Here is a 21,971-nt window from a genome sequence, read left to right on the forward strand (position 1 = left end):
TGAAGTAAAACCCCACCCAAATTTAACTCTCTCTGCACATGTTACATCTGCCCCACCTGCAGTGCACATGGTTTTGCCCATTTGAGAAGGAATTTGCCTTTGCGAGTGAACCAGAATAAGAGCCAATGTGTGGGTCCTCGGGGATACACCCTGCTGCAGCCAATGGTATGGAGCAGGAGAGCTGGGAACAGGGGGCCGGCCGATGCAGGTGAGAAGAGACCTGCCTCGTGCCCCCCCTCCCCCACCCAGTCACCTCACCCCCTCTCACTCCACCCCCCATCACCTCCTCTCGCCCTACCTTCATCTCACCCCCTTCCCTATCCCCCCCCCCATCTTTCCTCTATATATCACACTACCCCACTTCTCTACCATGCTCTCCCCCACTCCCTGTCTGTCACCTGCCTCTCTCTACCCTCTGCCCCTTTTTCCCTCACTTCACCTCTACCCCTAGTCTTTTTCCCCTTTCTCTTCTGCCCACCTTTTTCCTCCCTTGCCCCGATAGTCTCCCCCACCCCCTCCCTCCTTTACATGGTGATGTTTCTCTCGCTTTATTCCACACAACCTCTCTCGCTCTCCATCTCTAACCCCTCTCTTTCTGACACTTTCTTCCTGACACACGCTCTTGCCTTAGTTTCCCTCTCTGACATTACTCCTGCTCTCACCCCTCTGTCTCATGCTCCTCCCTCTTTCTCAATCTGACACCCTCTCTCTTTCTCTCTCATTCCCTCTTTTTTCAATGAAGACCGTTTTCAAGAGGGGGGGGGGGGGGGGGGATTGGGCTGTTGCTCAAAAGCATAATATGTGAGGGGACCCAGAAACAGTGGAGTAGGACCCCAACTTTATGAAGTGGCCCACACATTTTTTTCGCGTAACACAAATAAGCAGCCTGCTTTCCAGGACAGCAATATAGAAACAGCGCCGCCTAGTGGTCGATCATCTCCACAATTATAAATAACATTCATTAACATCCTATTTTATTTTGTTTAGCTGGGAAGGGGATGTTAGGACAAAAATTAAATAAAAAAAAATGAAAACCATAAAAGCAACTTATACATTGGATTACCCCAATTTATGCACGCCCTTCAGCTGTCACTAAATGCAATAGTTTGGCGTTCGCTGCTTTTTACTACTCATCTGTGAAGTCATCTGTGATGTCATCTGTGCTCCACTTCCTGCAGGATACCCGCTGTCACAGCTGTAGAGACCACAACATGCAGCCAGCGCGGGATTAGCACTGGACACATCATTGTGGTCTGATCGCCAGCATCTCAATATCACCCCATCTCTAATACTAGGACACTAATATACGCCCGCACTATGGGCAGGGTTCTGATTTATAAGCAATGGCAATGCTCACGCAACTGAACGATTATCAATTGATTGCACATGCAATTCAACTGCGACACTTGCGCAAAAGTACCTTAGCAAAGTGATTGACAGGAGGGGACGGTTTGGGGTAGGTAGCAGGTCACAAATGCCTGCCCAGTACTTCTCTGGGTGGCACACAGGAAGAGAGCATCGGGTGGAGGCAGACACAGTGCAGTGGAGGGAGCAGAAGTGGGGTGCTCCTGTAGTAACGGAGTAGACACATACTGCCTCCACAGGAAATCACAGCAGGCAGCATTGCATTCGGGTGGATGCACGGACTGTAATGCAGGGGATCCGGTGGGCCTATTCTCAAATAGGGCATGGGGCTGCAGCTCAATCTGCCAATTGTTATTCTAGCCTTGCATATAGTGATCTATGGTCGCAGGAGTTAAGAAATTGTTCAGAGATTGGTTCGGAACATGTCCGAGATCTCCTGGGACATACACACCAGATACATTAATGCAGGCATGGACAAACTGTGGCCCTCCAGCTGTTGTGAAACTACACATCCCAGCATGCCTTGCCATAGTCTTAGCATTCCCTAATGGCAATACTGTGGCAAGGCATGCTGGGCCAGCTGGAGGGCCATAGTTTGGACATGCCTGCATTAAGGAGTACAGAGAACATTGATCGTTAGTGGAAGGAGACAACCCCATAGGACCAGACAGCCCTACTCACGGATCCAGCTTGTAGATATACTGCCCGTCCAGCGTGCGCTCCTGGTGATACGTCAGGTTGTAGGCCAGCATGGTGTTAATCAGGTCTGCCAGCTGCTGCTTCTCTTTCATACTGTACAGCTGTGTATTCACCTGCAGGGACAGATGCCAGACAGTCACACACACACACACATCCTGTGCAGGAAACAGGCCCCGTAACATGGACAGACGCCACATTCACAGAGAGCTTCACTGTGGTGTAAGAATAACAAAATAGACACTGAAATGGAACAGGCATAAACTATAGACTGGGCTGCTGGAGGCGGCATAGAGGGGAGGAGCCAGCACACAGGGTACAAACGTTCGGACCCTATCTACAGTAATATGCAGCAGAATAACCGCTCTCGCCCCCTCCCACTGTAAACAGCTGGACCCTGAATTCAAACTGCCGAGACGGCTTCTCTCATTGGTTGCGGGACAGTTTCCGCAAGCTCAGTTTCTTTGCAGATGTTTGATAACACTGGAGCGTTGCTGCGAGGACATGGTCTGGGCACTGCGTGAGGGGAGTAATTAATATGCTGTCAATTACACTAAATACTGGGAGGATCACAAATGCACTAAAACAACAACATTTCATTTTGCTTACACAGAAAAATAAAAATATCCCGCAGCTTTTTATCAAACAGCTGCATGTACATCTACACTGTTATCACATGCGCGCACACACACACAGAAAAAAAGCAACACCATAATGTATTTTATCACACAAACGGTGATGTTTTGGGGACAGCAGGTCAGTGCAGAAGAGGTCATTACATAAATACACTAGAAACGCGGCCCATTCTTATAACAGGCCATTTCCCTGGCTGCGTCTTGGTAAGGGCAGCACAGGAGACAGTACAGGAGATAGGATAGCACAGGAAACCAGAGGAGATCAGGCTGCAGATCCCCAGGATGGGGCAAATCTCCGGCCTATACACAGAGCTGGGGACGGTATAGATTTCCTGTTTACAAACACTTATCGCCCATCTATTATTCATCCAGGAAAGCGAGCAGACACCGGCACGGCCTCCAAACATCGATCACGGGGGAGCTGGTAACATTTTTTCTTGAAGGAAACATATTGATCTTGGCAATGTATGTGCACAGGCAGGTAAAGGGCACATATTAGATGTGTCAGTCCTCTGCTATCACAGCTGCTGCTAATCATTTACTACTATGATCTATTAACACTTCATTCACACTGCCAGCCACCACCTTTGCTGCGTGTTCTACTGGTCTATAGTACATGCTATATAGGGGGCCAGCAGCCGGTACTACAGAGTAGCACACGTCCCCGGCACACGCTATATAGGGGACCAGCAGCCGCTACTACGGTGTATATACAGAGTAGCACACATCCCCGGCACACGCTATATAGGGGACCAGCAGCCGCTACTACGGTGTATATACAGAGTATCACACATCTCCGGCACACGCTATATAGGGGACCAGCAGCCGGTACTACGGTGTATATACAGAGTACCACACATCCCGGGCACACGCTATATAGAGGACCAGGAGCCGCTACTCCGGTGTATATACAGAGTAGCCCACATCCCCGGCACACGCTATATAGAGGACCAGCAGCCGCTACTCCGGTGTATATAAAGAGTATTACACATCCCAGGCATATGCTATATAGGGGACCAGCAGCCGGTACTACGGTGTATATACAGAGTATTACACATCCCCGGCACACGCTATATAAAGGTACCAGCAGCCGGTACTATGGTGTATATACAGAGTATTACACAACCCCGACACATGCTATATAGGGGACCAGCAGCCGGTACTACGGTGTATATACTGAGAATAACACATCCCCAGCACACGCTATATAGGAGACCAGCAGCCGGTACTACGGTGCATATACAGAGTACCACACATCCCCAGCACACGCTATATAGGGGACCAGCAGCCGGTACTACGGTATCACACATCCCCGGCACATATTATATAGGGGACCAGCAGCCGGTACCACGGTGTATATACAGAGTATAACACATCCCCAGCACACGCTATATAGGGGACCAGCAGCCGGTACTACGGTGCATATACAGAGTACCACACATCCCGGGCACATGCTATATAGGGGACCAGCAGCCGGTACTACGGTGTATATACAGAGTATCACACATCCCCGGCACACGCTATATAGGGGACCAGCAGCCGGTTCCACGTTGTATATACAGAGTAGCACACATCCCCGGCACACGCTATATAGAGGACCAGCAGCCGCTACTCCGGTGTATATAAAGAGTAGCACACATCCCAGGCATATGCTATATAGGTGACCAGCAGCCGGTACTACGGTGTATATACAGAGTACTGTATTACACATCCCCGGCACACGCTATATAAGGTACCAGCAGCCGGTACTATGGTGTATATACAGAGTATTACACATCCCCGACACATGCTATATAGGGGACCAGCAGCCGGTACTACGGTGTATATACTGAGAATAACACATCCCCAGCACACGCTATATAGGAGACCAGTAGCCGGTACTACGGTGCATATACAGAGTACCACACATCCCGGGCACATGCTATATAGGGGACCAGCAGCCGGTACTACGGTGTATATACAGAGTATCACACATCTCCGGCACACGCTATATAGGGGACCAGCAGCCGGTGGTACTACGGTGTATATACAGAGTATTACACGTCCCCGGCACACGCTGTATAGGGGACCAGCAGCAGGTACCACGGTGTATATACAGAGTATCACACATCCCCGGCACACGCTATATAGGGGACCAGCAGCCGGTACTATGGTGTATATACAGAGTATTACACATCCCCGACACATGCTATATAGGGGACCAGCAGCCGGTACTACGGTGTATATACTGAGAATAACACATCCCCAGCACACGCTATATAGGAGACCAGTAGCCGGTACTACGGTGCATATACAGAGTACCACACATCTCCAGCACACGCTATATAGGGGACCAGCAGCCGGTACTACGGTGTATATACAGAGTATTACACGTCCCCGGCACACGCTGTATAGGGGACCAGCAGCAGGTACCACGGTGTATATACAGAGTATCACACATCCCCGGCACACGCTATATAGGGGACCAGCTGCCGGTACTACGGTGCATATACAGAGTATCACACATCCCCGGCACACGCTATATAGGGGACCAGCAGCCGGTACTACGGTGTATATACAGAGTATTACACGTCCCCGGCACACGCTGTATAGGGGACCAGCAGCAGGTACCACGGTGTATATACAGAGTATCACACATCCCCGGCACACGTTATATAGGGGACCAGCAGCCGGTACTACGGTGCATATACAGAGTATCACACATCCCCGGCACACGCTATATAGGGGACCAGCAGCCGGTACTACGGTGCATATACAGAGTATCACACATCCCCGGCACACGCTATATAGGGGACCAGCAGCCGGTACTACGGTGCATATACAGAGTATTACATGTCCCCGGCACACGCTATATAGGGGACCAGCAGCCGGTACTACGGTGTATATACAGAGTATTACATGTCCCCAGCACATGCTATATAGGGGACCAGCAGCCGGTACTACGGTGCATATACAGAGTATTACACAGCCCCAGCACACGCTATATAGGGGACCAGCAGCCGGGACAACACTGTATATACAGAGTATCACACATCCCCGGCACACACTATATAGGGGACCAGCAGCCGGTACTACGGTGCATATACAGAGTATCACACGCTATATAGGGGACCAGCAGCCAGTAATACGGTGTATATACAGAGTATTACACATCCCCAGCACACGCTACATAGGGGACCAGCAGCTGGTACTACGGTGTATATACAGAGTATTACACAGCCCCGGCACACGCTGTATAGGGGACCAGCAGCCGGTACTACGGTGTATATACAGAGTATTATACAGCCCCGGCACACACTATATAGGGGATCAGCACCAATAGAATTAATCATGTCAATACATCAGATCAATTCCCCCGAACAGTAGTTCTCAACTTCAGCTATAATTTACCCTCCAGCAGGTCATGTTTTCAGGATTTCTGTTTATAGACCCAGCAAAAAGTCACATACATCATTAAATAAATCCCCCAAAACATGCCCTGTTGGGGGTGCTTGATGACTGGAGTGAAGAGTCACTGCCCTTAGCAAACCATGACATCATTGGAACACAATGTAAATAAAGGTATTTCTATAAAAGGGACGTCATTCCCAGAATGTTTATATAAGAGAGAAAACGTAGACTATGTTCCAGAACCACCATTCGCTCTTATTTGGACAACGTAGAACAATTTACCTTTAGTGGCCCTATAAATAGGTTATCACATGGTAAGTGGCCCCCAGGAATGTTGTTTATTTTCCTACAGACATTCTGTGCAGACAATAAACCCCAGTTACGCTGCACAAATAAGCTCAGTGTTGCTGATCTTCAGCATGTACTGTATAAAGGGCATGAGACTTTGGGCCTAAAAAGGAGATTTCAGTCTAATTGCCTTGGCCCACCCGGAGACACAGATTAAATTGCTTTTTGTTCACATCAATTACAATTGAATTAAAAAGACATGAGCCTAGGGCTTACAGGTCCAAATAAAGAGTATAAAGAAAATAACCTCAGACCCGCGGGGAGACAGTGACCTTGTGCGACATCTCTAGATTCAAGAGAGCGTAGCAGGCTGAGAGACTGTCAGGACTTGTAACGGTCTGTGTAGCATAAAATGTGTATTCAGAATCAGAGCTTTACAGGCACATCACTTACAGCTAGATGTGGGGGCCGACACTTAGCCTCTATACCAGGCATGTCCAAACTGTGGCCCTCCAGCTGTTGTGAAACTACACATCCCAGCATGCCTTGCCATCGTTTAAGCATTCCACAATAGCATAACGGTGGCAAGGCTTGATGGGGCTTGTAGTTTCACAACAGCTGGAGGGCCATAGTTTGGACATGCCTGCACTATAGGGTTGGGTCTGCTGGAACTTGTAGTTCCCACAAGAGCTGGAGGGCCAGATCCTGCCTAATCTTACACAAAGCAAGTGCATGTGTTAATATTTATATACACACACACTCTCTAAGGATATGTGCAGCAGATCGCATCCCTTATGTTCAATGGAACACGCAACCACAGTTCAAGGCACGCTTAAAACATGCATATATACATAGGTGGCATTTACATATCCTAGTATGCAACGACAGAGACTCGTAATAACAAAAGAAAACACAGTATCTAGATTTTTACATTGAGAGTGGTTCTTTTAAATGCACAAATCCAATCTCTAAAGCCACATTTTACATCTACCCACCAGGAGTACAGCACAGTCCACACTAAGTAACCAGCTCCTACTGGAGTCCATACATTCCCGATAGGAAATAGGTTTACTTAGACCAAAAAGGTTGGCTGTTCCGGGAAGATACAGGGGACAGGTGCCCTGACACAAAGTGCTACTTACAGGGCGGAGCTTCGGAGAGATGACATCAAGCAGGAGACACAGAGCATCCAGTACCAAGGAGTCGGGTCCCACGCGGGTGCGGATGGCAGGAGTGATCTCCGATAACATGGTATGTAGCGTATTCTGCATCTGATTCAGTTTGGACTGGGCCTACGGAAAGAAGAAAGAAACGGATGTAACGGCAATCATCAGTCATAAAAAGTGGACTTTGTCATCAGAAAGCTACCCTCCAGAAATAATATTCCCTTTTATATTTAACCATAAACTGAAAGCGGACTTTGTTATGACTTGTGAGTAGGATTAGGTTACTCTATTATTATTCTTTTATTTATAAGGCGCCACACGTGTTTCGCAGCGCTGTACAAAAGGAACAGTACAGGGAGATAAATAACAGAAATAGATTACAGGTAAAGAGCGCCACAGTTCAATACACATTACAGCTTAAATGTAAGTAGTGAGGACTAGATACATACTACTAGGGGCTGGTAGTCAAAGATGGACACTGAGTGTTTGAGTATGGTAGAGCTGTGAGTGAAATGTGAAGAGAAGAGGGCCCTGCTCTGAAGAGTTTACAATCTAGTAGGAAGGGGCAACTGACAGATTACATGAGGTGCATGCAGTTGGGAGGTGGGTTGATGGCAGGATGTAGGCAGGCAGAGACGGTCAGTGCATGTGGAAGGGGTCGGAGGACAAGCCTCAGGACCATGTTATACAGCGGAAGGGTACGCTTTGATGAATAGGTGAGTTTTCAGTGCCCGTTTGAAGCTTTGCAAGGCCGGGGAGAGTCTAATGGAGCGAGGGAGAACGTTCCACTGAAGAGGTGCAGCACGGGCAAAGTCCTGAACTTTAGCAAGGGAAGCAGTGATTAGGGTGGCGGAGAGACAACAAGCGCCGGTCGACCGAAGAGGTCGGGAGGGATTATGAATGGAGATAAGGTTGGAGATACAGGTTGAGTATCCCGTATCCAAAATGCTTGGGACCAGGAGAATTTTGGATAACGGATTATTCCGTATTTCGGAATATTTTAATATTTCAATTATGTATTTTAAAGTATCTTGCATTTATGCTGTATAAACACATCAAACACATGAAATGCACACAAATATATTTTATTTGTTCAAAAAACAAGGTTTCAAAACATGAAACAAAATTTGTGTATATCTCAGATATTGAATTTGAATGGCAAGCAATCATTGTCTTGCACATATATAGTGCCAGTTACATATCATGTCCTCAGCAGTGCTGCTACAAATGTCCCCAGTTAGTTTTTAGCAAAATAATTTTTTTTTTGCACTTTCTGGAATGTATGGTTTTCGGAATAATTCGGATAACGGATATTCGGATACTCAACCTGTATATGTAGCTAAAATAAAGTCCCTGAAAGAATTTGTCTGTTCATTTGGGCTAACCTTGAGAAATTCTGGAAAGATTTTGATGTGATTTTCCCCATTTTATTGATATTTGTCTAGGAAGGTTTAGGTGTGTGAAACATTAATCTATGACAAAAGGGAGCTCTGCGGTGATGATTTTAGTTAGAGTGACAATTTCAGTAAGAGAGGAATGTAGTGCTCTACACTGCACACAATGGCCAAGAGTGGTACTACAGTAGCTGTTCTCCCATAGAAGGCTTCATGCAACATCACAGCTAACCCTTCACATAGGATCCCACCCCCATTTCTCCTTAATTCTCCTTGTTCAGCTGCTACTATGCACCATCAGTCGCAAGTCCTTCCTAAGTGTGTCTCTAAAGGGCAAATGCAGGATTTACTAGGGAGAGGGGTTCGCATTCAAGACATAAAAAAAATATGCAGACAAACACATTGCACATACTTACAATACATACTGTATGTACACATTGTGCGCGCGTGCACACACAAATAGCGCACCATACACATTGTGCACACACGCGCCACACGTACACATTGGTAGTGTTCACGCTAGGCTGTTTTAGCGGGGCGCTGCGCCCTGCCTGATTTTTAATGGGCAAAACACGCCCTGCCCGTTTTGCGGCGCCCTGCTTTAAGAACCTAGCCTGTACGTCCTCGCTGCGGTCTTCTGCACGCCCCGCAAGAGACTTCGGTGGGCGCGACCGCCCACATACGTGACGTTGCCGGGCAGGCCTGCCCATATAAGTGACGTTGCCGGGCGGACCCGCCCACATTTGTGCCATCGGCGAGCGAATACGCCTATATTCTTGACGTCGGTGGGCAGGCCCACCCCCATTCGTGACGTTGGTGCGCCTGCCCCGCCGCATTCAGAGTGCCCCATTTTTCTCCAGCACCCTGCCCTCCTGGGATGCTGGAAGGAAAACTACATTGGGGCGATTCCAGTTGGTTTTCAAAAGATGTAACCTGTGCAGAGAGAGTTAAGGGCCCCATACATCAGCAATTAATTGTGACAATTTTCAGATATGGAGATGATTGCCACAATTAATTTTAGATGTGTGGGCTCCCCCTTTTGGCAATCCCAATCAAAATCACCAATCGATTGCTTAATCAGGTTTTTAAACATGTTTAATAATCTGGTATTATCTGCAGATCTTTTTTATATGTGTGGGCATTCCCAATTCGTCTTCTTCATCTATTTACATTATGAACAGCAATCGATTGGGCAATTTCCAGATATGAAGACGCAATCTTTAGATGGAAAAATCTGGCGATCACTGAAACAAATCTGTAATGTGTGGGCAAAGTCAGATAGATTGTAAAATCCATTTATCTGGCCAAAAAATCCCTGGATCTGGAAATCCATTAATTGTGATTGCTGATGTATGGGGTCCATAAGATTTGAGTGGGGTTTGTACTTCAAACAGTTTTGGTATAAGACATCTACAGTGTCTAGGTCTACAATCGTATGGTCGAGCACTAATGGTCGACAGTCACAAGGTCGACAGCGTCCAAAGGTCGACATAAGTTTGAATTTTTTTAAGGGTGTCTATGTCGACATAGACACTGTCTAAGTGTACCGCTGCGCTCGCCATGCTTCCAGCTCGGCGCCTCACTACGCTCGGCACACTATTATATTCTCCCACCACGCCCTAGTGGATGGTAGGGCATGAAAAACCGCCTGTCGGCACATGTCGGCTGAAAATTCAGTAAAATAATGCATGTCGAAACTATTGCCTGTTGACCTTTAAACCCTGTCAACCTTTTGGCTGTCGACCTAGAGTCATTCTATCCTGATACCCTTCAAAGTGAGATCTATATTGCAGTGTAAGAATAAAGCAGTCAGTATTTTCCCTGCACAGAAACAAAATAACTCGCCCAAATCTAACTCTCTGCACATGTAACATCTGCCCCACCTGCAGTGCACATGGTTTTGCCCATGAGAGATTGTGTGAGCCAACCTGAATTAGGCACACAAACATATATATATAATACTCATACATACACTGTATTACACGGCACAGCACACACACTCAACTTGCATACTGCACACAAACACATAGTACAGTACACACCTCTATCACTTTCCCATCTATCCCACAATAAAAGTTTCCCATCTATCCCACAATAAAAGCCCTAACACATGATTAAGAATGACAGTGCCATTAGAGAGCATGTTCCGGTCCCCTAGTGAATCACTTTGCATGAAGGACAATCTGCCGTGCTCTACATAAATCTATGACCTGCTAGCACCATCTACAGGTTACTAAAGCAATGACAGGTGTCCGCAACAGAAACTAGGATGAGCCCAACCAAAGTCACACTGCAACATAGTTCATACTCTTCATACTAAACGCCTAACCAAATAGGTACGGGACCTGTGGCTCTAAACATCCTGGGATTCCCTGCCAAATTTAGCATGTCTTCATAGCAAATATGTGACAGGGCATGCTGGGTTGCGTAGTTCAACAGGTTGCCTACCCCGGGCACAACCGGAATAAAAAGATTTTTTTTTGCCTTCACTTAAAGCTTTTTCCGAGACTTTGCACCCCATAATGAAAATGTGAGGGCAAGTTCCCACGCAGCAAAGATGGAAAGTTGTCAGCATTCCAGTACACTTCCAGGAACGTTACTGCCGCAAGCAAACAGAACACCAGTAAAGAGTTGGTGCAACAGCTGGAGACCCCAGCAGTTGTGTTTGCTCAGGAGTCGCAGGTAACTGATCGCGGTGCAAACTATCCAAGCAATCCATGAATGAGAGAGAATGCGTGCTTTATGGCATCTTATGGAATAGCACAATTCCCTATCAGACATTGCCCAGGAGATTTGGGCCATATGAAAGCAAGAGCACAGAAATCGGGTTATACAAGTGTTGGTTAAACATCTACAATAAATCACTTTAGTGCTATAATCTACGACTATTACAGTTCCTCAGATGGATGAGATTTATAAAACGTAACTACAAGACAATCATCCTGGACATACCTCATAGTGGGCGTTGGGATAGGCAATGCGGGGTATGTTCGAGGCCGCAAAGAACAGGTGAAAGGCGACTGGGAGGAAGGGCAGGTATCGCATAAGCTGGAAGTTCTGCCCGTGCATTATAGTGGTATTAACGATGTCCGTGAACTCCAGCCAGTCCAGTGCTGAACACACCAGACCGAAGCTGGACTCCTTCACCTTCATGTTCAAAAAGTTATCATATAACCCCTGCAGAGAGGGAGATGCAAAACACATGTCTATCACAGAGTAAGAATACAGTTATACAGCTGTCCAATATCACATTGGGCGGCCACAATACACAGACTTCGTGACTTAAGGTCTGACTCAGAGATGATCCAAATAAAAATCTCTCTCAAATGGGCAAAACCATGTGCACTGCAGGTGGGGCTGATGTAACATGTGCAGAGAGTTAGATGTGTGTGTGTTATCTTGTTTCTGTGCAGGGTACATACTGGCTGCTTTATTTTCAAACTGCAATTTAAGATTTCAGTTTGAACACAAACCCAAATGTAACTCTCTCTGCACCCGTTACATCTGCCCCGCCTTCAGTGCAGCATGGTTTTGCAAATTTGAAAAAGTTTGCTGTTTGCAATAAACTCTGAATTAGGCCCTTAGCCTCTTATTTACTAATGAAATAAAGAGTACAGTGTCACTGCAGACAGGCACCTGGCACAAGCATTTCATGTACTTCTGTGCGTGACGAAGTATAAAAGACAAAGGCCCAAATTCAGCTTGGCTCCACCCCGCCATGATAGAACAGGAACACGTTAAAAGCACCCCTCCTTACCATGGTTAGCTTCTCATACTCCCCCGTGGCAGTGGTAAGGTGCAAGATGTGGTGAAACCTTTGGGCCATAGCACTTAGTGGAATTCTGCCCAACGCATTGAAAGGGTCACTATCATTTCCTGGAAGGAGCGGGAAGTCGGAGCTAGAGAGGTCTTGACCGATGCGCTTTCTGGGGACAGGAAAAGGAAGAGAAAATAAAATCATTAACAAGAAAATGACCTTAGAAAAAGGTGAGGGAACCACTGCTAATAATACGAGTATGTAACCTTCACAAGCTACCAATCAGCTTTCTGTTCATGAATGGATGTTGCCCCGGGTTACCCTCAGCATCTTGGTATCATGGCTCCATCCCAGGCCACCTTACCTCTGGACTTTGGGGAGCTGGAAGATCTCCTGCCACACAGTAAACAGTCCCTTGTTCTGATCCTTCAGCCCGATCTTCATGGTCTGGACTGTGCGCATGTTCAGCTCCTTCTTCCCTCGCCCATGCAGGAACTGGATATGAAAGGGCAACATGAAGTAATATTTAAAAAAGCCTCATAAAACTATACATTTGGCACCCTTTGAAGGCTGGACACAGAAGCATCACAAGGTTCCTGGCCAGCGGCTGTGGACCTCACAAAAACGGACTGCATTTGACAACGTATCCGTGTTTTGGAATACAAAGTAAACCAGGTTTTTTTAACATTGAAGCGGTATGTGCTAATTATGGATGGTCTTATGCCAAGTGCAAAGGTCCAGCTGCGTTCCTATGTATAGATGCTGACTGTATATTACATCAAGTCAAGTCTGTAACCTGAGGGGAGGTGTAATAAACTGTACAGCGGAGATCGTGGATGTGAGAAACAAAAATCTGCATAAAAAGGATCAGGTAAATACAATAAATAATTATAGTATAATAAATACAAAGCTTAAATGAATAAGGACTGAGGGCGAAAAAAAAAAAAAAGGCTTTATATCCCCCCATCTGCTATTGATCAACCCTTGGTATGGTCATGTATAATTCCCAACTGAGGTTAAGTGTAGAGAGTATTACACTTAACCTCAGTTGGGAATTAAACATGACCAAACATTAACAGTACCACCGACATGACTTCATCGTTCACAGTGAATGATGAAGTCCTTCCAAGCTGTGGTGTTATGATGTAGCTGCATACAGCAATGTACATACCTGCAGCGTATTAATGCAGGACCTTATGTCATTCTCCGTCTTCTCGCAGAGCGCCATCAATGCTCCCGTGTCTGATTTCATCCCTTGTCTAAGAGCGATCTGTAACAAAGCCGAGTAGAATAGTTTGCACACTGTATGACTAAGACTCCTCCACCCAATGCGAAGTTCCGCGTATTTGCAAATGTAACCCCCCCGCTGTAATACGGAGCTGGCCGCATAAAATGTTCAAATTCCTAACATTGTATACAATCATTTTATTAATCACAGTATACAAACACTAGTAAACCCACTCAAAGCAAATGCTTTAAAAGCTATTCAGCTACCTTGTGATTGCCTCTGTGCATGTGTGAGAGAAAGATGTAGTTTTACTCGCTACCAACAGATGGCAGTGTTTCAGAGACACACAAACGGACAGCAGACATTACACATACATATATGAATCAAACTTATTGGTTTATGATCAATATCCATCATCTTACCTGTGCGTCAATGTACAAGGGAACTAAAGATATTTATTGCAAAGCTTGTGTACATAACTAGCACTTGAGTAGGCCTCTCGTCTTTGATACAAATGTTTAAGGGGCAGATTAGATGGGCCCAAATACTCTGCATATAGTGACTGATAGCATAGCTGCACTTTTCATTGGCTGGTTCAGTTATATCCTCCTGGTCCCTCCCACAGACAGACATGCCCAGCCAATCGGATTTCCTAGGCTCTGCAATTCTCCTGTCCGATGCTGCATGTTTAATATGCACATTGCTAAATCCCCGTAACAGGTTTCTCTTAATTAAGCGCAGAGCTGAGAGGTCTTGGCAGGTGCTGTAGTATAACTTAATACATCCAGGATCAGCATGCAAGGTCAGTCTGGCTCATTAGCCAGCGTCTACCCTGTGGTACTATGTAACCCAGATACCGTTCTAGTTTATTCAGACATGACTGTGTCAATATGTCACACACGCAGCACAAGCTGTCCACCTAATGAGTTAGAAGGGATAGACAGGGGGGGGGGGGGGGGGGGCGCAGAACTCCGGCCAGGGCTTTTATTGTTAGACTATCTGTATGCGGAGACGGTCATACTGAATACATCACCACCGAACATGTAAGATAAGTATTGTATTTTACATATACTCAGACTTGATTAGAACAGCCAGTGCATGGGTCAGTGACCATGTGCTTGTAAATGCACCACGCAGCTAATGAGGAAAGTGCTTCTGGTCCATTGAGTGAAATGCTGGAGCGTGGCATCACTGACCTCGTATAACCTCTGCACCAGTCTGGAGGGTAGTGTCTGTGGGAAGTTGAGCATGAAGGCTTGCTGTCTCAGCTGGCGGAGAGCCGGAACATACCTGCATGGAAGAGGGGGTCCGTCAGATACAGCTGCAGGGCATCCTTTACATATAGTGGAATAGTATATTGGGTACTTGTTTCCTAGCACGGCCACACCGATTTACATCGGGGTGGTCGTGTCGGAAAAATCGGGTCGATCGCATCGCATGCGATTTGGTCGCATGCGATGCGATCGTCGCGACCGACCGATTTTGGACCCGATTTTTTTTTTTTAATTAAATGTAAATCGGGTCCCTGGGACCCGATTTTACATTGGATTCAATGTAAAATATTCCCAACCCCCCCAAATGTCACGGCGTACACCCCACCCCACGATAGACGCCAACCCGAAGCGTGGCGAGCGCAGCGAGCCCGCGAGGGGCGGCGGTGCGCGTCCTCCGACCTTTTCATTCCCCTACTATCCACGTCGGCGTGGAGTTGAGAATAGAATAGTGTGGCGAGCGCAGCGAGCCCCGCGAGGGGAGGCGGATACCTTCACAGGTAAACGCGTCCCTTCGCGGACTTCACAGGTGTCCGCGTCGCCGCGGACACCTGTGAAGCCCGTGAGGGGACGCGTATAACTGTGAAGGTATCCGCGTGCGCTCGCCACGCTTCGGGCTCGGTGGCTCGCTGCGCTCGCCACACTATTCTATTCTCAACTCCACGCCGACGTGGATAGTAGGGGAATGAAAAGGTCGGAGGACGCGCACCGCCGCCCCTCGTGGGCTCGCTGCGCTCGCCACGCTTCGGGTTGGCGTCTATCGCGGGGTGACGACGGGGACAGCTAAAATGTGAAATGGGTCATATTGGCCCATTTCACATTTTTCACATTTTTTCAGGATTTCAATGTTAAAAAATATTTTAACATTGAAGCCTATGTAAAAATCGGGGGCATCGCGTCGGGACCTATGTTAATGGTCCCGACCGACGCGATGCCCCCGATATTTTACCTTTCCCGACACGATTTCAATGTTAAAATATTTTTTAACATTGAAGCCTATGGGGAAATCGCGGGCATCGCGTCGGTCGCGTCGGGACCATTGTTAACGGTCCCGACCGACGCGATGCCCCCGATATTTTGTCCTAGCCGGCCAAATGGACCTGATTTCAAAGGAAATCGGGTCCATCGTATGGATCGTGTACCTTAACTAAAGGTACATGATCCATAAGATATGTGGCCGTGCTAGGAAACAAGTACCGTATATTGTAATCTCTGTTGGGGGGGCGTCATGTTTGTTATGGTGAAAAAGACTAAACTATCCACGCCTTACAAACCGGACTTACACAGCACAAGCGGATACAAGAGGCCAGGTGCAGTCCAGCACTATGTAACTGGGAGGAGAACCGGGTCAGAACAGAAGCAGAACGGTAATCACTTGTGCACATGAATACCAGAGAAGGTGCTGGATAGGGTGTACGCAAGAGACGCTCGCTAAGCAATCGTCCTTCGCTGCTTAGCGAGGCTCTTAATGCCGCCCTCCCAAACACCCCCCACCCCCTCGGTAACATGATTTCTCCTGCTTTCACAAATAAAAGTTTCTCAACTGACTTATTTAAGAGCGCATTGTTTCTAATGAAGAGGCACAAATGGCTATCCAGAGGTACAGACAGGGCTACTAACTGGTCATTGCATATACAGATGATGGGCCTTAGTATCAAGCCGCCCTCTTTCTTCTTCTTCTTCAAAGTCACCGCCTCGCTACTGGACTCTGTGTCCTTGCCGTCTTTACGGTTGATCAAACTTAGCAGCATGTTAATGGAGACCTACGGAATATAAACAGTAGTATGAGTAAAACTGAAATACCAACATGGCAGTATCACCCTTCCTAAGGTAGGCCGCCCCGTACTTCCAAGTTTCCCTGGTCGGTCTCTCCCTCCTTTCCTATATCTCTTATCTATATCCACTGATCTTATATAGCAGTGCCATAGAAGCATGTGACTCAGGTCTTACCCGCTTACGACCAACTAAGAACAATGAATACAGGAATCACAAGGATTGTTCTACCGTAATCACTGTAGATTATACCATCCTCATGTGACATTGCTGTTGTGTTATCCCCCTGGAGAACCTCAAGGATGTCCCCAGGTCCTAGTGAGCTGGACAGCGGATTACAGGTTGCAAAACGATGCATCTTACGTACTGTGGGTGCGCCATCGATTTCATCAATAATCAGGCAGTTGGGTCGCTCATCAAGCCCCAGAACAGATTTCATTTGAGTCGCTGCTTCGATGCGCGTTTTGAAGACTTCTGGGCTGCGATCATCACTGTGATGCCAAGGAGACATAGCTGGTTACTACACACCAGTCATCTTCTGACTGGACTGGTGCATAAGGATATGGGAAAGTTTATTCTGAAAACAAGCCAGGTGCGGGGCAACAATTGATGCAGATGCCCAATAATGACTCTCTAAAAAAAAATAAAAAGGTGTATTTGGTTGACCATTACGGGGCCCATTTACCAACCAATATGCGGCTGTTTCCCTCCATTCCCACCGGTAGTTGCATCCCCATAGGTTTTGATGGGGGATGCAATGCTACATTCAGCCAATGGGATAGTTTTCTACAATACGATCTGGGGACTAATATTGCTCCCAGACCGCACTGCAAATGCAATGAATGATAAACGGGCCCATAAGCCAGAACACCGAATCGCTGGATATAGGCCCTTATTCTGGTTCACTCGCAAAGGCAAATTCCTTCTCAAATGGACAAAACCATGTGCACTGCAGGGGGGCAGATGTAACATGTGCAGAGAGATTTAGATTTGGGGGAGTTATTTTGTTTCTGTGCAGGGTAAATACTGAATGCTGTATTTTTACACTGCAATATAGATCTAGCTTTGAAATAAAACCCCACCCAAATCTAACTCCCTCTGCACAAGTTACATCTGCCCCACCTGCAGTGCACATGGTTTTGTCCGTTTGAGAAGGAATTTGCCTTTGCGAGTGAACCAGAATAAGGGCCATATTCTGTGGCTAGAATTAGTAGCAGATCACTAGGGGGTTATTTTGGTTGGTACTTGTGTATTAGTACGGCGCCCAATTAGCATACATACGCTAGCGTACTGAAATCACATTGCATCGCATGTCCCGCTATAGTGCCGTGCGATGCAATTTCAGTAGTTAATATGGTACTTGTATATTGTTCCTAAAAGACCCCCATTATCCACGTCACCCCGAAGCGTGTCGAGCTTACGCGTTAAGAGTCCTCTCGACCTTTTCATACCCCCCACTATCCACTTTGGCGTGGAGATGATTTTATATATTGCCGAGCCCGGAGCGTGGCGAGCCCCCGTGGAATACATGTAAAGTAATCCGCGGCCACACTCCGGGCTCGGTGGCTCGCCACACTATATAAAATTAATTCCATGCCGACGTGGATAGTGGGGGTATGAAAAGGTCGTGAGGACGCGTAACGCGCGCGCTCGCCACGCTTCGGGGTGATGTGGAAAATACAATTGCATCACATATACACTGGGGGGTTTTGTGGCATCACATATACACTGGGGGGTTTTGTGGTAAATCGCAACACACAGAAAATCGCATGCTATTTTGAGTGTGATGCGATTTACGGTAAGGGTGCAGTGAATAAATTAACTAGTGAGATCGCATCGCATTCCACAAAAACGTGCCATGCGATGCGAATTCACTACGCAGAATAGCCCTCTAAGATAGTTGCGTAGTGGGCGCCGTGCTAATACACAAGTACCTTTTGGTTCACTCCTTCTGGCAAATTCCTTCTTAGAAGGACAAAACCATGTGCACTGCAGGTGGGGTAGATGTTACTTGTGTGAGATCTATATTGCAGTGTAAGAATAAAGGCAGTCAGTATTTTCCCTGCACAGAAATAAAATAACTCACCCAAATCTAATTCTCTCTACACGTTACATCTGCCCCCCTGCAGTGCACATGGTTTTGTCCATCCAAGAAGGAATTTGCCAGAAGGAGTAAATAAGAATATGGCCCTAGATGTGAAAGAAGAATTCTTAGCTAAGCAAACACCATGAGGGACATGCAGGTCTATAATCCGCAAGTGCTTACCTGGCATTAAGCTCCACTACGTTGTACCCAGCATGCTTTGCAATAATGTGCGCCAGCGTTGTTTTCCCTAGACCAGGAGGACCGCAGAGCAATGCAACCTGGGAAATGAAGAATAACGTCTTTTTTTAAAAATTTACATTGAATTGTTTTTGTGGAATCCTTCGAGTATAGGCATGAATACTGAATGTTACGCGTAGCTCCTGTCGTCTAAAACCAACACCAGGATAAAGGATAAAAAGACAAGGAGGAAAGCGGTTCCATGCACTGCAGAATACTGCTCGACACAAGGATTCCAGGTGCCTGCACAACGGAATTATAACTGGATAATATTTACAGCCAGACAGATGGGCCTATGTATCAAAGCTTCGAGAGAGAGAAAATACCATCCAATCAGCTCTTAACTAACATGCTGCAAGTGGTGTTTGAAAAATGATACTTAGGAGCCGCTTGATTGGTACTTTATTTCCAAGCTTTGATACATATTCATTGGAGTTCATATTACCAAGGTGCTAAATCGCCCTTCTTACTGTAGCCCCAGTACACAGATCGATAGTTTAGTCTATCCCCCAACAAATGAACAAATAAATACTAGTAGCCAATCCCACTGTGGACAGAGGTTATACCGCAAGAGACTGGCAATCTCATGCGCACAGTACAATGACCGGACTGGACAGACGATCGGGAAACTTGGTTCAATTCAAACGTAAATTGGTTAGGAGTTCACAGTCTAGTGTGTACCCATGATAGGCATGCTCCTGGGTCCCTAGCGACATCCTCAGTCGGGCCTGCAGCATGGCCAAAGGGGGGACATTTTTAGCAATGGCATGCAATTTCACTTGCCACATGCCGGGTCCTGACGTCGGCGATGTTGGGCTGGGAACACATTGCTGAGTGTGCTGCACATTATTTACACCAGTGCGCAGGATGTTGGGCATCAGTCACCTTGTTTTTGGGCCTGTTATTCTGATCTAGCTCTGCCTCCAGGATCTCCTCTGTGATCTGGGCTTTGGTCTTCCACTTGACCGGCTGCTCCTTCTGGGATTTGAAATTTGCATGCGGATCGGTGTTTGCTTTGGGCTTCTTCGCCACCTTCTCTTTACCAAAGACCACGGTGTCCCACAGCTTCAGCCATTTAAGGAGGCAACGATTAGTATACTGGGAGAGAGAGAGAGAAGATTGATTTCGCAAAAAGTTTTCATTTTTACCACAAGCCCCTTATTTAGGAAAAACTTTATGGCAGTGCTTACATCATCGCTGAGCAAGTCTGTGTAATGTCTCGGCGTGTATCGGTCAACCCACAGACTGTGTGGTGATGTATTGCCTCCCTCATCTTCCTCCTCTATAGTGCCAACCTCCAAAGCCTCATTTTCAGCCTCTGCAAAGTCATTCATTTGGCTGAAATGCGGCAAAAAAAAAAAAAAGGCAAAATATTACCAACCATATACAGTTAAATAACCCAGTTATGTTTCTATCTATGGCAGGCAGGACTGGACAGAAATAAAACTAACACAAAGATATTCAAGGAGATGTGTACAGTAACATCCCTCACATGTGCTGCACAACCAAAAAAATAATTAGATGATCACTTCGTTCAATAATAAAAGTCAGACTAGACTGACTTATGCCGGCAGATCGCCAAAAAGGGGGAGGGGCGCTGAGGTCATGTGATGTCAACTGCCCGCCCTGAGCAGGCATCGACCACGACTGCGTGTGCAGGGGAACGTCCATTGTTTTTATGGCGATGCCCATAAACCACAGGGCGTCCCCCCTGCTGCCGCCCTCTTCCCTCCTCGAGGTTTGTGCATGCGCAGACCACAAAAATTGGGGAAGGGGCCGAATTCGGACCCCTATAAATGGGTCTGGATGGGACCCTGGGTCCAATATTTGCTTCTGCCAATTCAGAGGTTATTCCCATTCTCAAGTTTGACAGCTGTGCATAAGAAGTCCACATAGACCATGTATAACGGCATTTTAAACATGTAGAAAAAGTTAGAAAGTCTTTGACCTGGGAAAAAAAAAAAAACTCACTCCGACAGCTGCAGGAGGAGAGACCGATCAAGTACAGAAACTGAAAGAGTTAATGCTGTGCACACACGGTGCGATAGCCTGTGCGAATCACAATCCAAAAGGCAGGCAAAGCCTGTGCGAATCACAATCCAAAAGGCAGGCAAAGCCTGTGCGAATCACAATCCAAAAGGCAGGCAAAGCCTGTGCGAATCACAATCCGAAACGCAGGAATTTATCTGTACTATATAGTCATTGCTGCGCTGTCTGTTTGGTGATTCGATGTCTGCTGTACGGAAGTGCGCATCAGCATGGAAAGGTTAAAAACAGGTTCGTTCTCCATTCGATCCCGATTTGATTTTGACTATATAGGCAAAATCGAATATCAAATTGTACCATGTGTACACAGCATTAGATCTGCAAGACAATTGGGACCAGCAATAAAGTATATGAGAATCACTCTGTCCCTGCTGAGGACACACCGAGGAGGAAGGGAGCAGGAGCTGCAGGCCAAGGGTACTGGGAGAGAGGAACCACTGAATAGTTTGGTGCTACCACTACAGAACAACAATCCCAAATCAGGTGGAAGAGGGGACACATGGTGAGCTATGCTTCATCCGCTTGCTACAGTTATCGGACACAACCATAGCATCAAGTAGGTAAAAACTGGATTTTTTTCTTACCTGGAAAATCCTTTTTTTCTGAGTTCATGGTGGTCACTGGAACAGTGGGGTGTGG

General features: G+C 46.7%; 1 protein-coding gene across 1 annotated transcript in view; it reads right to left on the minus strand.

Annotated features, from left to right (window-relative positions):
• Positions 1–21,971, minus strand: part of CHTF18 (chromosome transmission fidelity factor 18) — a 48,011-nt gene that overhangs the window by 13,582 nt on the left and 12,458 nt on the right. Inside the window, exons 7-18 of the mRNA XM_083152791.1 lie at positions 20,477–20,624; positions 20,172–20,384; positions 19,230–19,327; positions 17,331–17,454; positions 16,811–16,953; positions 15,116–15,209; positions 13,863–13,961; positions 13,056–13,186; positions 12,692–12,860; positions 11,887–12,111; positions 7,517–7,666; positions 2,047–2,177 (exon numbers count right to left, since the gene is read on the minus strand). Coding sequence (XP_083008917.1) covers positions 2,047–2,177; positions 7,517–7,666; positions 11,887–12,111; positions 12,692–12,860; positions 13,056–13,186; positions 13,863–13,961; positions 15,116–15,209; positions 16,811–16,953; positions 17,331–17,454; positions 19,230–19,327; positions 20,172–20,384; positions 20,477–20,624 — 1,725 coding nt within the window. The remainder of the gene's footprint in view (positions 1–2,046; positions 2,178–7,516; positions 7,667–11,886; positions 12,112–12,691; positions 12,861–13,055; positions 13,187–13,862; positions 13,962–15,115; positions 15,210–16,810; positions 16,954–17,330; positions 17,455–19,229; positions 19,328–20,171; positions 20,385–20,476; positions 20,625–21,971) is intronic.

Source organism: Crinia signifera, chromosome 7 (genome assembly GCF_055691185.1).
Source record: "Crinia signifera chromosome 7, ASM5569118v1, whole genome shotgun sequence".
In the NCBI taxonomy this organism is placed as follows: domain Eukaryota; kingdom Metazoa; phylum Chordata; class Amphibia; order Anura; family Myobatrachidae; genus Crinia; species Crinia signifera.